The sequence below is a fragment of the Gavia stellata genome, chromosome 20, assembly GCF_030936135.1.
Source record: "Gavia stellata isolate bGavSte3 chromosome 20, bGavSte3.hap2, whole genome shotgun sequence".
NCBI lineage: Eukaryota > Metazoa > Chordata > Aves > Gaviiformes > Gaviidae > Gavia > Gavia stellata.
Genome location: NC_082613.1, coordinates 893,419 through 909,288, shown reverse-complemented (window position 1 = coordinate 909,288; position 15,870 = coordinate 893,419). Strand labels below are relative to the sequence as shown.

General features: G+C 51.8%; 1 protein-coding gene across 1 annotated transcript; it reads left to right on the top strand.

Annotated features, from left to right (window-relative positions):
• The first annotated feature begins 938 nt into the window (after positions 1-938).
• On the top strand, positions 939-11,482 carry LOC104263343 (BPI fold-containing family B member 4). The gene is given in 16 exon segments (XM_059827170.1): positions 939-1,050; positions 1,786-1,900; positions 2,416-2,520; positions 2,785-2,940; positions 4,397-4,460; positions 4,860-4,923; positions 5,372-5,463; positions 6,510-6,683; positions 7,398-7,451; positions 8,079-8,153; positions 8,155-8,247; positions 8,359-8,426; positions 9,816-9,858; positions 10,387-10,450; positions 10,807-10,883; positions 11,459-11,482. Coding segments are annotated over 16 exon segments (1,380 nt in total).
• Positions 11,483-15,870: the final 4,388 nt, after the last annotated feature.

Sequence of the window (15,870 nt, the reverse complement as noted above, 5' to 3'; positions counted from 1 at the left end):
TGACGTTACCTCGTATAAATCAAGAGAGGTGGCAGCTGGGTGTTGCTTGCAAAGAGCAAGAGTATAGAGGGATGCCCGCTCATGAGACGCGGAGGTTGTGAGGAAAAGGTGTGTCTGGTTAGCTGCAGTTTTTATATAAGGGCAACCGCTTCTGTCTCAGTTGCAGGAAAAAAAGGGAGGACGACACAGAGTCTCGACGACTTCCAGAAGAGCCCGAGCGGACCTGAGAGCCCTTCCCAGCCGGCTGCAGCTGATGCAGGTAATAACATCATCTGTGCCTCAAAGCCTCGGCTGGTGAAGGCTGTGTGGTGGCAGGGAGACGTGTGTGGTGGTAGCGTCGTCGCTCTGGAGGGACGCGCATAGCGTGCCTAGTGCTTGGCTTCGTTAGTTTGAGATTTTGCTGTGCACCGAGCTCCTAATCATCTGCCTCCGTCTGTCATTTCATAATTAAATTTATGTTAATAATTATTATTTATAACTTTATAGTTAGCTTATTTTTATCACTGGAGCTTTAGTTTATTGCTTTTGAAAGTTAGAAAGAACAAGAATAATCCTCAGATGCTTCCCTTGGCAAAGACCCTTACCAAAACGCGTGTAACGTTTCATCTAAGGGGCACAGAAATAACGACTGCTTAAACATCAGTTATGGGGAAAAGCAGTTTGGCTTTCTTTTGTGTGAACACGTAGAATATTCGGGGCAAGTCACAAAGGAAAGGGCTTTTATTGACCCACGCTTGAAGTCTGTCTGCGTGCATGGACATGAAGAAGGTCCTGCTGCCCCAGGCTCGAGCAGAGTCTTACTCGAGCTCGATGAAGAGTAGAGGAGGGATTTCTCACGCGACCTCTTTCCTCGTAAAGACACTGGGGTCTCTTCTTAGAGGCTCTTCCCCCACTTTTCACTCTCATGTCTCCCTTGCCAGCAGGGGAGTCTTCTGGAGATGATGATGTTGAAGCTTTTTGGAATCGTCTTTTTCTGTGGCCTCCTCTCGCCCTCTCAAGGAGTCTTGTCGGGTCTGTCCTGCGCTGTCAGTCCAGGGGCGATGCAGAATGGTAACTAGAAAACATGAGTTATGTTTGTTTTGAAAGCTGTGTGGGACCATTATGTGGAGTAAAACCTCCCGAGTGTCTTCATCTTTATTTTATAGTTCCTCAGGGCTGCAGACTTTGCTTAGAGCTTCTGACAGCCGTTGCTGGGGCACGGGTCAGGGAAATCTCTAAGCTCCAGAACTGGGACACGTTTCAGCAGCCGTACAGAATTTCAGGGCTAGATCTGGAGTATTTCCTCTTTTTGTCTTAGTTTCTCATTTCCATATTGGAGCAGCTGATATTTGGTGAACAACTGCTGTGAAGTTTAGCAGCCGCGTTAATCTTTGCAATGCTCCAGCAAAAAAAAGAGGCTTGTTTCAAGTTGCTGCTATTTAAAATGAACAAACAAATCCCCTTTATAAATGGGAAAAAAGCTGTGAGCTGAAGCACGACCCCTGAGTGGGGTCACTGTCATTTCTGGTAGCGCACAACCGTGCTGTAATCTTTAAGTCGGAGGTCTGGGATGCTCTCCACTGCTATCCCCCCTGCTTAGTTCTCCAAGGGCAGGTTTGGTTTAGTGCGTGTTGTGGAATACCATCCCCTGTGTGATTTGACTGCATTGAGACAGCTGATGACTTTATAAGGAGTTTTGGGGGGCAGTGGGGCTTTGTTGTGTGACTCCTTTGCTGGGAGACATCTGACCGAGTGGAGAGAGGTCATTGCTTCAAGTGCCAGTCCTCACACAGAGATGTTTTCCAGTTCTCTCGGATGCCATACTTCAGAACGGGCTTCTCCAGCAGCACCTCCAGGGCCTCGTGCTCCCAAACATCATGGGTGAAGGGGGTCTGCTGAACTCTCCCACCAGCATCACTGGGTAAGTGGGGAGCGAGGGCTTCTCCGCGAGTGCACCTTGACCAGCAGTTCTGAAGCAACAAAAGCTGAGCTGCAGCTGGCATGATTGGCCCAAGTAGTTATCCTTGCTTTATTTCGATACTGAATTCTGGCCTGACAAGAGTTTTCTGTGTGGTAGCAAGGTGGGTGGTGAAGTGCACTGCAGGTTAGGGATGCCGAATGACGGCTCTGCTGCTGCTGTTGACCTCTGAGATGCTTGACGGTGCTGAGGGAGGGAGGAAGGGGCCACAGAGAGAAAAAGCTGACTGCTGTGTAAAGTTGGCTTCCACCCCAACCTGGTTCTAGGATGCCTTCTTTTGGGTTTCACCTGCAGACTCTGTCTCTCATCCCGGAGCTGGTATCTCTTGCCTGTAACGCTTGTGCCTCCAGCTGGAGGTGGCCGTGGTGATGTGGGCGCTGTAGGTTCCTCAGTGCGTACGGCTGCTCAGCTGTTGGAAGATGCTTTTAATTTGTGCCAGCTTTTGCTGTTGTTTGCAGCCTACACCTTGTCAAGGTTCAGCTCCCCAGGCTGTCAGTGGTGCTGCTGCCAGGAATCGGGGTCCAGCTGACCATCGCCGCGAAGCTGGAGCTCAGCGGCAACTGGTGAGTGTGGTGTCTCGCGGTGGCTGTTAAGGGAAAGCCCTACGCACGGGCTTCCTACGGTGCAACGTTTTGCATCTTTTATGGATTTCTAGGTGTTTCTTACCTATAATAAAGTCATGGAGCAGTACAGGCACCAAAAGATGGCTTGTGGCATTTCTAATGAATTGCAGGAGATGGAGCTGCAGCTTGTCGCTTCTGACTTTGCCAAGTTTCTCGGTTAGAGGCTGAGAGATGAAATCTGTTCAACCCGTTTACTTTTTTCAGCTTGGTTGGCCTTCTTTCAGAACTAATTGATATCTTAGTGGACGTGAACATTACTGCAAACATTAAATGCACGAATTTTGAATCGGGCACAGTCCAGGTTGTCATTGAAGACTGCCTCTGCATTCTTGGTGCCGTAAAGATCAAGCTCCTTTCTGGGTAAGTGCCTGTGGATTTATGTTTTCCATTGCCTGTAATCCTCTTCTCTTTATCCAATGATCTAGACAGTCTGCCAGGACACAGACGGTGCTAAGCTGATACAGAGCCAGGCCTCAGGGAAGTAATTTCTTTCCCATTGCCAAAGCCAGTTGCTTCAGTGGAACTGGCAAAAAAATGTGGTTGTTGGAAGATGAGGGTTAATTTGCCCTGTTTGCCCGTGGAACTACTAAGATATGAAGTATGAGGTTTGATACCTCTTCCAGTGCACTTTCTTTAGGCTTAGCTGGTGAATTCATATCCAAAGGGTAGGAATAACAGCCCAGGGAGAGTTCTAGGAAAACGGCACCATTGCTTGCCCTGGTTTTATACTCTGCCTTTGGCTGCTGTCACAGAAAGATGCCAGGCATATGGACTCCTGGTCTGACTGCTGCGGGCGTGTGTAATCCCATGCAAATGTCCCATCTCTTGCTCAGTCTTATTAAATTCTTGGCAGAAAGAATTTGCTGACTTAATGTATTGATGAGTGCAACAGTAAATTGATGATGGGGAATATTTTCTTTTATTGCTTTTGAATTACTCACTTTTCAGGTTCATTGAATTTCTCCTAATTAATTTTTGCATTATGCATTATATTTCAATCAGTGCAGCAGCTGGTTTGAAAGAGACTGTGTGAGTGAACAGAGGAACACGACTCACCCACTCTGGGGGTCATATTTTAAGCTTTAGCAGGATTAAAGGGATGGTGTGCAGGAAGTGAGCTCCCTGTGGGGTAAGGGGGAGTGTGGATGTATGCGACTGACCTCATGGCCGTTCCTCAGATGTGTCTACAGGCACAACTTGAGCATAAATAACAAGATGCATAATGAATTCCTGCTGTCTGTGGCTTGCTGAGTGTGCTGCTGCATGTTCTAACTCAATAGTCCAGAAATATATTGATTATCAAAAGTAAATGGCTGTGCGCTGCCTGCAGGCATCGCGCATCCCAGAGTGAGCTATTTAGCAGCAGTGTTGAAATGTTACACAGCAGATTTCTCCTCTTGTTGTTCCACACGTAAATTGTTTGTTTCCCATAACTAATGTGGAGATGGTTCATAACAACCCCACCCTCCCTTAACGACAGCCCTGATTTAAATACCAGCCCTGATTTAAATACCACCAAACTCAGGTTACGCTGCGAGAGGCTCGCTCCTTTTGTGCAGTGGTGTCTGCACACCCCACGTGCGGAAGCCTTCACTTCTCGGAAATTAGCCCAATTCTGCCCTCGGTGAGGCGAGCAGCTCCTTGCCTTCCCTGCCTTCCGCACAGCCCCTGCTCTTGCCAGGATTAGCTGCAAGAGTGTCCCTGAGGGGTTGGCTACGGACACAGTAGTGTGTGAAATGAAGGCTGGAGAGCCTTCGGTCTCCTATCCTGGAGCTGTGTTTGTAGTGATTGGAATTTGTTTTTTTCTCTTTTCCAGCTTACTGTCCCTATCAGTAAATGAGATAGTGCTTAACCAGCTGACAGCAACTCTGCCCGGTCTGGTAAGCCTGGAGATTGCCCTCCCGAAACAGAAAAATATCAGGAACACGTTGCAAGGTCACAGCAAGCTGCACCGTCTCTCCGTGTTGCTTTCCCGTGTCACTAGCGCCCGCGCCGCTCGGCCGGGATGCCCGTGGCCAGCCTGGCCGCTGCCGGCGTGTTTCTGCCCGCAGGGCGATGCCTGAAATATTCCCCAGATCAAAGCGATCCCCTTTGGTGCGGTACCACAGCTCCAGGGGTGCCCCACTGCCCCCAGCAGCACCCCAGCTGCTGCCCCAGTGCCCCGCAGCACTGCTTCCCTGGGGGTGTAGAGTAAAAGGAGTGGGTGCGATCAGGCTGACGGCTCCCTGCGGAGGGGTGGCGAGGGGCTTGAGCGGTCGCCTTTCTGCTTTGTGTTGCAGCTGTGTCCAGTAGTCGATATTGTCGTCAACCTCGTGAACATCCAGCTCCTGGGCACTCTCAACGGTGCGTTTCTTGCGGAGGGTGAGGTGCTGCTTCCCCGCGTTCCCCGCAGTCCTGCGGTGGGAAGTGCCCATTCCCACGTCGAGTCCAAGAGCGTGTCAGGGAGGAGCTGCACTTCTGCAGGACTGTTACTGATCCTCGAATTCACGCCCGAGCAGTCCAAGTGAACTGCTCGTGCCTTGGCCCTCCTCACGCCATTTTTATACATCACCCTTGGATTTAGCTTATTATCTTTGATGCTCTTATTGGGCTATTTTCTAAAGACGGATCCCACAAAGCTGAATTTGGGGATGTTTTGGCCGTTTTGGGTAGCAGCGAGTGTCCCACAGAAGTGCAAGCTCGGGACCTGGCTTGGGGGGCTGAGGTCTGGCCGGTGGCCTGCGGGGTCAGCAGAGGAGTTTGTGTTGCTGCTTATTTCCCAATGTTGTAACCATCTTTTTTCTCTGTGAAGCGGTGATCCCAGTCGGTACGGCCGGAACGATTCACTACCAGCTGGCCAGCCTCCCGTTTACCTCCGGCTTGTTCCTTGGGTTGGATTTAGACGTAAGTTAACGCTGGGCAGCAGGACCCCGTGAGTGTGACCGCGGCGTGGTGCCTTTCAGGGTGCTCCCCTCATCCGTGGGAGCAGTTCTTCTTCCAGTACAACCCCACACAGGACCTGGGCTAACGACTTGTTCTGGAAATGCTAGCTAAATGTTTAGACCCTTACCCAAATCACCGCTAAGTGCCTGTGAGTGCTTTTCTTCAAGCCCTCTGTTGCTCCGTTTGCAAACTTACCCTGAGACGGTGTGTCTGCTGTTTGTAACTGTTGGGACAAGCAGTTTTCATCCTCCCCCTCGCCCTGCCCGCAGGCTGGGTGTTACTGCTTTTTGCCTTCGCCATTCAGTCGCTCTGGTGGGTGAATGCTAAGCCATGCTAATGGATGTATTTTTTACTTCTGTCTCACTGAGGAAAAAAAAAAAAAACCAGCAAAAAGCAAACAGTACTTTCACACAGGAGAGCTTAAAGAAAAGAAAGTGGCTAGCGAGAAGCAACTGGGGCATAAGCAATAAAGAACAGCAAGGGCTGATAACGAACACTGCAGTCTGTACCATCAGCACTGCTGCTTTGGCTTTTGTGCAGACACTTCATCGGGATTAGTCTTTGCCCCCACCACCCCCGGATGGTCAGCGCTGGTCCCTTAGCATGTAGGTGGTATCGGCACCAGTTTGTAGAGTCAGAGGATGGCTCACGCCCGGCTGGGCGCTGGAGGGAGGGAAGGCAGGGCTGGGACCGCCGGGCTGGCAGCGCCTTCACCGCTGGCTTGCTCTTGGGTGAAATCTCAAGGATGAACTGCAGCAGTGAGTTGTGATTTGGACAAAGTGTGTTATTAGCTAAGAAGGCCTCAGTTACGCGCTCTGGCCTTTATCAACTCCTTTCGTCTAGTAAATATAGAAGGAATTGCTCCGAGCCCAATGCTTTCCCTAAGCTGCTGGTGAGAGGAGGGCTGTTTCAGTGGGCACAGACCCCGCGCTCTCCGTCTCGAGGATCTGGGCATGCCTCAGAGCTTTGAAGGATGAGTTTAACGCCCGTGTCGCCTCTCTTTGCAGGGTGCAGTGAAGCAGGTGGGAGGCAGCATCATCCCCCATGACTCGTCCCCCTCCGCTTTGCCTCCGCTGCTGGACAAGCTTCTGGTCTTGGGACTGCGCCAGAGCTTTCTCAATGCAGTCCTGTCCCTCCTGATCCAGATACCGCCGCAGACCTTCACCTGCACGCCAGAAGTTGTGAGTGTAGCAGCCCCTGTATTGCATGCCAGGGGAGGTGGCAAGGGACACACGTCAGGCTGACCTTAGCTCGGCTCAGGGAGCAAGTCGTGCATGGCATTCGCAGCCATGCACAAGCCCCCGCGCTGCCTCCTCACTGCTCTTTTCAGAAAGCTATAATAGCATGTGCAACCGTCAGCCGTTCTTGTTTCTGTGTGGGCACCCCCAGGGATACCTGTTAAAACCAGTTGTGTACTGGTTATGCCATGGACTCCTGGAGGTCTGTAATCCGTTTCAAGGAGTCTGCAAAATGTCACTGAGAAAAGCAACTTCGTATATGCAATGCGATTCTCTAGGCATACGCATCTTCTGTACTTCCGATCTGTACTTCCACTGGGAAATATTACACACTGACAAATGTTGAAAGCCTCTCCTGCTGCTGCTGGTTGCTGTCACCTTAATGACTGACCGGGAATCGCCCAGGCAGCTGGGGAGCGATGGAGAGGGCTCAGGCTCGGGGTGCTGCTGTAACATAGGTCTGTGTGTGACTGAGCTGCCCGGGGCTTCACTGGGGACAGCGAGGGAATGAGGGCTCGGGGACTGGCCCCAGGAGTGTGAACAAGCTGGCTGGGAACAGGGACACAAGTGGGAGGAGGGGGGGGGCCCTGGCAGGATGGGTGTTGCTGAAGTCAGCTGGAGTGCTCATCGGGGCTGCTTGTGCTTTTGTTCCAACAGTTCTCCGGTGCCAGCCGCCTGCAAGAAGCCATCACGACCCTCCTTCCTGCGGGGGTGAGTGACTTTTGCTGGCGCGAGGGTTTGTGTAAACCTCACCAGGTCCGAGGCCATCCAAGCGATGCACCTGGACGTGCCGGGGTGCTGCTGCCAAAGGTCTCCAGTCTTCTGCTCCCCTCCTTTTGGCCATGCTGAGCATGCACCGCGGCCGAGCCGTGCCAGCACAGCTCGAGGCTGCCCTGCTGCCCGAGCGGGTGAAGGGACCGGGGGTTTGTGCCCAGCCCTCGGCAGCCTCTGCACGGTGCCCACTCTCCTGTGTGCCATCGGCTGTAGCCAACCTTCTCCCGCTCCCTAAGCAGCGGAAGGTCTTCTCTCGCAGCTCACAGCCACAGACCGAAAGAGCTGATAAACGCCTGGCATCTCCCGTTTCCTCGGCACCACGGGCACCCTCTTACGGCCACAGCCCCCTGCGTGTCCGCCTTGGCTTCCTCAGCCCCTTACTGCCCGCAGCAAGGAGTGCTGACCCGTGCTGCCGGACCTATTTGCTCTGTAAATGTGGCTTGTCCAAGGTCTCTGTGACCTTGGGGGAGGCCCTACAGAGTTAGGGGGCTGCGAGAGTCCATCCCCGGCCTGGCCAGTGTGTGGGGCATGGGAGTCACCCCCCTCTGTCCCCCGTTCCCACAGTGCTCCACCTGCCCTGGGACCAGTCCTCTGAGCATTAAGCTAACGTTGTCTGGGAACCCGCTCATCCTCTTGGAAAAAAAACAAAGCCACCGTTGAGCTTTCCGTCATGATTCAGGTGTTCGTTAAGAGTTTAGATGGAGCCATCCTCAACCTCCTGCTGCTGAAGGCCGTAAGTGTGGACGTAAAGTCCTCCAACCGGTGAAGTGCGCAGCCAGCCCGGTGACTGGCAGCTGGGACGGGGACGTCTCCAGGGGCTGATCCTCTCCCTCTCTGCTTGCAGGACCTCGGTCTAAACGCCCACATCTCGATTGCTGGAGGCAGACTGGTGCTGGGGCTGTCCCTGGGCAGGTAGGCTGTCCCCGCAGCGGCTCCGTGGGGGGGCTCGAAGCAAAGCCGGCTGTGCCGCCCCAGCCCGCTCGCTCCCCTGAGACAGCCCTGGGTGTTCAGCCGTGCGGGGAAACTCCGGCTTTCCCGGCGCTCAGGGTACAGGTTCAGTTTGCTGGGAAGCAGCGGCCAGAAGAGAGCAGGACAGCGGGAAGGGCTGCAATTCATCAGGGACGCTCCAAGCGCTGTGAGAGCGTGTCCCTCGGTGACACGGCGCTGCTGGAGCTGCCTGAAGCAGGGCAGAAGGGACGGGAGCGTTGCACAAACGCGGCTGCGACAGAGCCGGGCGATGCTGCCCTCTGACAGGCTGGTGACGTTCTCTGCGGTGCAATGTTAGCTCTGGGGCCGCTAACTTGAAATGCTTTTCAGTGTCTGTAAAACAGATATTTCTGAATCTGGGAATTTCGTACCGGCTGATGGCACGAGGTGGACAGGTATCGCTGACTTTTGGGAAACAGTTACAGCAGTGGGAAAGTTTTAGGAGACTGGAGGAAAAGTCTGTGTCAGTTTTATAGCAAGGAGAAATGAGGTAACCTGAATAATGGTAAGACTGTCAGCTTGACTTTGATCCTGGGCGGTAATTTGAAATGTCTGATATTGGACATGAGTGATAAAGGAGTAAAGGAAAGTACTGTCATTAATGCCAGTCAAGGTATGATTAAAGATTGGAAAGCATTCCTTGTAGTGTGAGGTTTGAGGATTTCAAGCCATTTAGCTTGTCAAAGAGCTAGATTTAGAAGCAACATTGGCATAGCTTGTATGCAGCAATATAGAGAATGGAAATGCATCAAAGGGCTTTTAATCCAATAGACAAAGATGTAACAAGATTCAATGGAAGTAGGAAAGAGAAATTCAAAGTGGAAATAAAGCATACGTTTTAGCTGTGGAGATAGTTGTGTGCTTGCAATGATAGATTAGAAGCTGTAGCAAATTCTCCAGAGCTCATGATCTTTAAATGCAGACTGGATGCTTTTTCTAGAAGCTCTGCTCTCAGCTAACCAGGAGCTGACTCCCTTCCTAAGGGGAATAACCTGAGCACGGGAGAGGGAAGGGGAAGCCAGGAGCTAGCGTGTGCCCTGTTGCAGTGCTGCTTGCTTTACACGCAAATAAGAACTAGGTGAAGCTTTTATTTTCCTATTTTCTTTTCTCTCTTGCAAGTGTGACAGTGCCTGCTTTTTGTGTTACGATGTAGTGATCCCTTTATGGGTGCCCCGATGATGCCTCACAGGGATCCCTTGCCCACGGGCTGAGTAGCGCTGCACTAGGAGCTGGCAGGGGTCTCAGGACAGGGATCTGCGAGCTCTGGCCGGTGCCTTGGTGTCTGACGTGCTGTTTGCTTTGCTTTCCCTGCAGCATTTCCCTCTCCTTGGAGTCTTCTGATGTTGGCATCAGTAACGTAAGTCCCTCGTACCAGTCTAGGCTTTATTAGGGGCATGGCGTGGCCGAGTGCTCTGCGCTGCGGCTTTGGGGAAGGAGGGAGACACGCAGTCGCTGTGTGATGCTGAAACGTGTCCTGGCTGTGACGGATCACATCTGCTGAGGATAGTTGTTAGCTGCTCTGCTTTGTAGGTAGTAGCAATTCTTCTTTTGCTGCTTTTTTGTTTTCCCCTTCTGCTTTTTTTAATAATGCAAATGTGAAGCCTGAAGCCTGTTTATTCACCCCTGCTTGGGCAAAGCTTACACGGAGCTCCAGCAGGAGTTTTACCTGGTAGAAGGTTTCCCAAAGGAAGCACCAAATACAAATCGAGGAAGAAAAATAATTTGCTTTAAAGAAAAGAGGGACTATTTGTTCTTTTGCTGTGTCAGTGGGAAGTGATTTCCAGTCCCAAGGACTGGCTGTCTTCCAGCCGCGGTGCTGGGCTGTGCGTGCCGCTGTCGTATGCCTGGCAGCGCCTCTCACACGCTTGTTCCTTCTCTGGTTCAGATCTCGAACTTGAAGCCACACTGCAGCAGTCTGCTGGCGGAAACGTTATTGCCCCTTATCAATGGTAAGGTGACCGGGATAGCTGTAGCATTGGGAGTGCTTTGAGGAGGGGAGAGGGATATGTGTGCATGATTGAAAGCTGTAACAAGAGAGTTGGCGCGATTAAAGGTCTGCAGTCCCCATTTTGAGGCTGTAGTTAAAAGTCCCAACCTTATTCTTACACCATCCACCCCAGCTTCAGTCCTAAGGGCCTTGGCAACGGTGGCAGAGGAGCCAAAACGCATGGTGCGCAGTGGTGCTGCAGTCCGTGCCTCCCGAGCAGCTCTGCTCCCTTCGCCCTCCCTGGGAGCAGCTTTGCCGTGGGGTGGGAGCTGGGCTCACCCCTCCGGCGGTGTGCAAGGACCTGTCTGTCCCCTGCAGGCGCTCTGGGCATCGGGATCCCTCTGCCAAACGTGCTGGGCATTCCCTTAATAAAGGTGGATATTCAGATATTGGCGGTAAGTGTTCAGCAAGGCTATTTCCTCCTGCAAGGCGCCAGTGCAGGTCACTGGGGCTGTTCCTAGCAGCTGGCTCCTCTAACAGGACCCTGCCAGTGGTGGTTTAGTGTGCGAGAGCTGTAGATTTTAAGCCTTGACAGGCTGGAAAGGGTTGCTCTGTCTGACCTCCTTCAGGCCAGAAAGTGGTGCTGAGTACTTCATGCCCATGAGTAGTATGGAACCAGGTACATGGTGAGCAGTGTTCAGCCCCTCTGGGGGAGGTCCTGGTTCCCCCGTCCAGGCTGCCTTTCCTTTCCGGAGCACTCTGTGTGATGTGGGTCTGGGGGGTCTGGCAAGCCCTTTCCAGTGGCACCGTTCAAAGTGCCTTGAATTGCACCAAATTCCAGCCCTGTGCATCCTGGAGATGTCTCAGAGGAGCTGGGATATTCTCCAACGCTTCCCGAAGGGCACTGTGGGCACAGGGTGTTTTGCCAGAGGGTTTTCTATTCACTGTGTGTTGCTGACAAGCCGTTGTGAACCAGCATCCCTGGAAGTCGGGAAATAACGTGGATGTGTCGCTCCTTGCGCTTCTTCAGGGCCTGCTGGTGATTCTGGTGTGAGCTGGGGAGTACAAGGCACGGAGAGGTCTTTCTGGGCAGAGAAGGAGGAAGAAAGACCAGCAAGGATGGAGCATCGAGACCGGCATTATCTACTTTTCTTTTCTAAACTTGATTCAAGGTCCTTGATAACATTTACGACACTTTCAAGTTAATTGGCTTGTGTGAGTACTAAGATACATGCATAAGCCAAAACCCGATAGGCAGCTCTGTGTACAGATATTTATTTAGAGAAATTAGCGTGATTTGGGGGTCACGGTTATAGCAGTTGCATGTGACGCTGCAGTGGAATTGTTAAACTTGTTCTGAGGGAAAATTGTTCTTGTATAATGAGAAAGTGAACTTGCTGCATATGGCTTTCTGAGTAAATGTCACCATCCACGTTCAGAAGGGTATGAAGTGCTGAGCAGGAGCTCGGGGTACGTTTGTCATGTAACTCTTTTAATAAACATTCCTACTTTTTTAGTGCTTGGAATGAGGTTCTGGTTTCTGATGCTTCTCAGGGAGAGTATCTGTCCTGCCTCTTGCTATGGGACCTGGTTCCTTTGTGACAACTGATATTTCGGTTTGAAAACTTTTTCCACTCAAACTTCCTGAGAAAAAAACCGCTTGGATTTTCAGTGGCTACTCCTGGCCAGGTAACCTACTGAGCGAGTGCTAATCCCCAGGCAGAAATCAGAATGAAATCGGATTTCCAAAGGTCGTGAAGCATTTTCTAATAGGATCTGAAGGGGAAAACTTCATTACCAGATACCTGAGAAGCATGATAACGCTGGAGCACACCCATCCGGCTGCAATAGTCCGTGTCTGCTTAGACCGACATAACAGTCGGTCTCTGCGTGTCCCAGGGAAAAGAATTCAGGCGTTTTTGATTTCAGAAAAAATAAAAGGTTCTGGGTAAACCCCCCAACATCTGAGGTCTTAAGTGGCCTCTCAAACACCTGTTTCTCCCAGCACTAGACGCTATTACTAGTGTGTTAACTCTTACTGGCCAGTGTCCCCAGAGCTGCTGGTGGTATGTCACTGTTAAAGCGTGGGTGACGCACAGAAGAAGTCTAGCACCGACCAGGTAACGGATGGGGCAATATCCTGTTCTGCATTTCTGCCTAAAGGTAAGAATAGTTCAGAATCTGCCTGGCCCAAGCCCTTGGTTGTTGCATTAATTTCCAGCATCGCAGGGGGATGTTGCAGAGGGATCACTGAACACGGCAGAGGATGCGCTGGACCGGCAGTCCCGGTTCATGCGAACTGCCCAGAGCAATCCTGTGCTGTGCCAAATGGCAAACCTGGTGTCACACACCGTCGTTGTGTGAGCTGGCATGTCTTGTGTCACGGCAGGAGGGTTTTGGGTGGGTTGAAGCACATGGTGATGCTGAAGACCGGTGTTTTGGCGAGTCTGAACGGCTCCTTTGGTTCCCAGCCCCGTGCAGGCTGATGGTGCCGTGGAACCGTGCTCTCCAAAGGCCGTTCAGCTGCCGGTAACATGGACCTTGCCCTGTCCCCGGGCAGAAGTGACGTTCCTGCGTGGGGATGGGTCTCCCTGCTCAAGCAGCGTGCTGCGGGCAGCCCCAGCACAGCTAAACCACGCGGGTGAGTTTCTGCCGTGCAGGGTGTGAACAAGAGTGACACCGTGGTCGATCGGGCCGTGCTCATGAACCGGGAGCTTCAGACCCCGCTGCTCGTGCTCCCTGACGTCGGTACGCTCGCGGTGCCGGCAGAGCGGGGTTTCGGGGGCTGTGTGGCCCCGCTATCCGGTGGGCAGGATGAGCAGCCCCGCTGACCTGCGCTGGCAGCCGCGCAGCCGGAGCGCTCGCAGCTGCTTTGTGCCGCCTCGGGGTTACTGGACTGACGGGGCTTGGCTCCTCCGTCCATCGTTTTGCCCGCAGGTTGGCGTAATGGGCTTTGTTGGTACGAGGTTTTGTTCTGGTTCCTGAGCAAACACCTCCTGTGCGGTAAGTAAAGTTCAGCACCTTTTTTGCACGCTTTTCTGGCCAGTGCTTCTGTGTGCGTTCTGGGTTGCTGGGGGGGATTAATGTTGCTGGCACGCTGCAGAGTAATCTGTGATCTGTGACTGTCCTGGGCTCTGTTTGACTTGAGAAAGAAAAGACAGCGGGAGGGGTGTAACTGGAGAGCTCGCTGTCTTGCCGAGCCGGGGCAGGGGCTGCGCGAGCCTGGGATAGCAGAAAAGTGGAAAAGTCTCCTCGGGCATCTGGAAATGGCTTTTCCTCCCGGGGCCTGGCCTCCGTCGCATCGTTTATCGCATGGGGCTGAGCGGGAAGGAGCAGAGGAACCTTTTCAAAAGGAAAGGGCAGCATCTCCTCGGTGTAACTCATTACTTCTACAGCTTGTAAATCTAGTGCTCTGAGTTGCTGGTGGGTTCAGGAGTAAATCCAGAGCAGGAAACTGCAAGTTGGAACTCCTAAGAACTGGGACAATCCTGTCCACAGTGGAAAAACCACTAAACAGTCATTTTCCAGCGTGCTGGCACCCTGACATGCTGGAAAATCTCTTTATGGGACTATGGGCTCTCCAGCTTTTGCTCCAGGAATGTCCCTGGTAAAGCTTCGTCACTCTGCTGTTCCACGGGGGCTGGCGAAGGGACCCGTCTCTGTTTCCCCAGCATTTGAAGCATCCGGCTGTCACGTCCTGCTCCACGTGCCTCCGCAAGGGAAGCCGTGCGTCCTGTGGGACCCTGGGATACTGCCCCGGAAGCTTATGGATTTTGTTTATGCCAAAGACGCTAATACCAACGCTTTTTTCAGCATTTCTTTTTCCAGGTGAACCTGAAGTGACTGCTGGGGACAACACTGGCCATCTCCTGCGGACACAGCTGTACGTCGGGTGACAGGAGGGAGCAGCAGAAGACCCCAGTTCTCCAGCGTAAGCCAGCTCTGCCCCCGAGCCCGTGGCGGGTCCCAGGTAGGGTGTGTGGGGCTGGGAGTCGGGGTGTGCAGCTCCCGTGACCCCAACCTTACACTGGAGATGCAGAGCCATGCAGTAAAGCCTAAAGCCAGAATATTCACTGGTAAGTAAATATGTCTTTTTACTACTGTAGCTTATTCCTTTTGGGAAACTGGTTTAAGACATATTAGTCAAAGAATAATGGTTGCAGGTCTACCAGGAAACTTTTATTAGGAGCAGTTCCCACTATTGCCAACTTTGGGCATTAAAATCATTAGTCAGGTCCCCAAGCTGGGCATATAAACCTTCAGGGTTTTTTATTCCCTATAATAAATCAACTTGGCTTGTTTTGTTTGCTTTCCTATTTCTGAGTCGCTGAAATATGAGGTTTTGAAGTGCTGCTCAGCAGCTCTAGAGGCTAGAAACGATGTGTATAGCTGTTGCAAGTGAAAGCAGATGTATATGTAATTAATATGGTTTCATGGCTGGGGTGTTAAGTGAAGCAACACCATCAGAGAGCTTATGTGAGAGCTGCACAGTCAGCAGTGAGGGTGCTCTTCCCGGGCACCGGCACAGCGATGCACTCACCCTGTCCGGAGGCAGCTGCCAACAGCACCCGGCGATGGAGCAACTCGAGCGGCTTTGGGAGCTCTGTTACCAGCCCACCCTCCCATTCTGGACACTCAAGTCTGTTGAGGATTGTTTCCCCCCCCTTTAGTTTTCTGAACAACCTCTCGAGCACGGAGGCACGTTTGGTCAGTAGGAAAGAGCATTCCAACACTGCCAAATGCAGCCGCTGGCGCCTCTGGGCGGGCGCGTGCTGAGCCGGCGCGTGGCACCGTCTGTACCTGTGCAGTCACCTTTCATTCAGCATCTTCTCTGTGGTGAGCTTTGTCAGAAGTATAGTTTTGAAAATATAACTGCCTTCAAGCCTAAAATTAGAAACCATTGTGCAGACTGTTTTTTTTTTTTTTCTTCCCTTCTTTCTGACCCAGAGAAAACCACCAGCCGTAATGTTCCCATAGTAACGTGAGAAATGGAGGAAAAGCAGATGAAAGATCTCTTGCTGGTAGGAGCCATGTCATTCTGCAGCTGAGAGGCATGGGCCTGCTTTGCATCCTTATAAATTAGTAGAATTTTCATGCTCCCTTAATTAAATGTAAGGTCTGGACAGCCGTACTGGTACCAGTATTTAGCAAGACAAAATTAATCTGTCTTTAGGTACAAATTGTTGAGGGGGGAAAAAGTCAGTAGTCATACCAGAAAATGCAGTTTTAAAGAGAAATGTTTAATTAAAGCATGGAACATTGTTACAATCCATCCTCTTTGTGCAACAAAAATACCAAGAGCAGGAGCGGAAGAGAAAGCCGCTAGTGCAATGCCATTATTATCCTAAATCTGAGGAAAGTGTTGTTTTAGCAAGGCAAGAAAGAAGATTTTTCAACATTTCAAGCAGTGACAAAACACAAAGCGTGATTTCGGAGTCACTG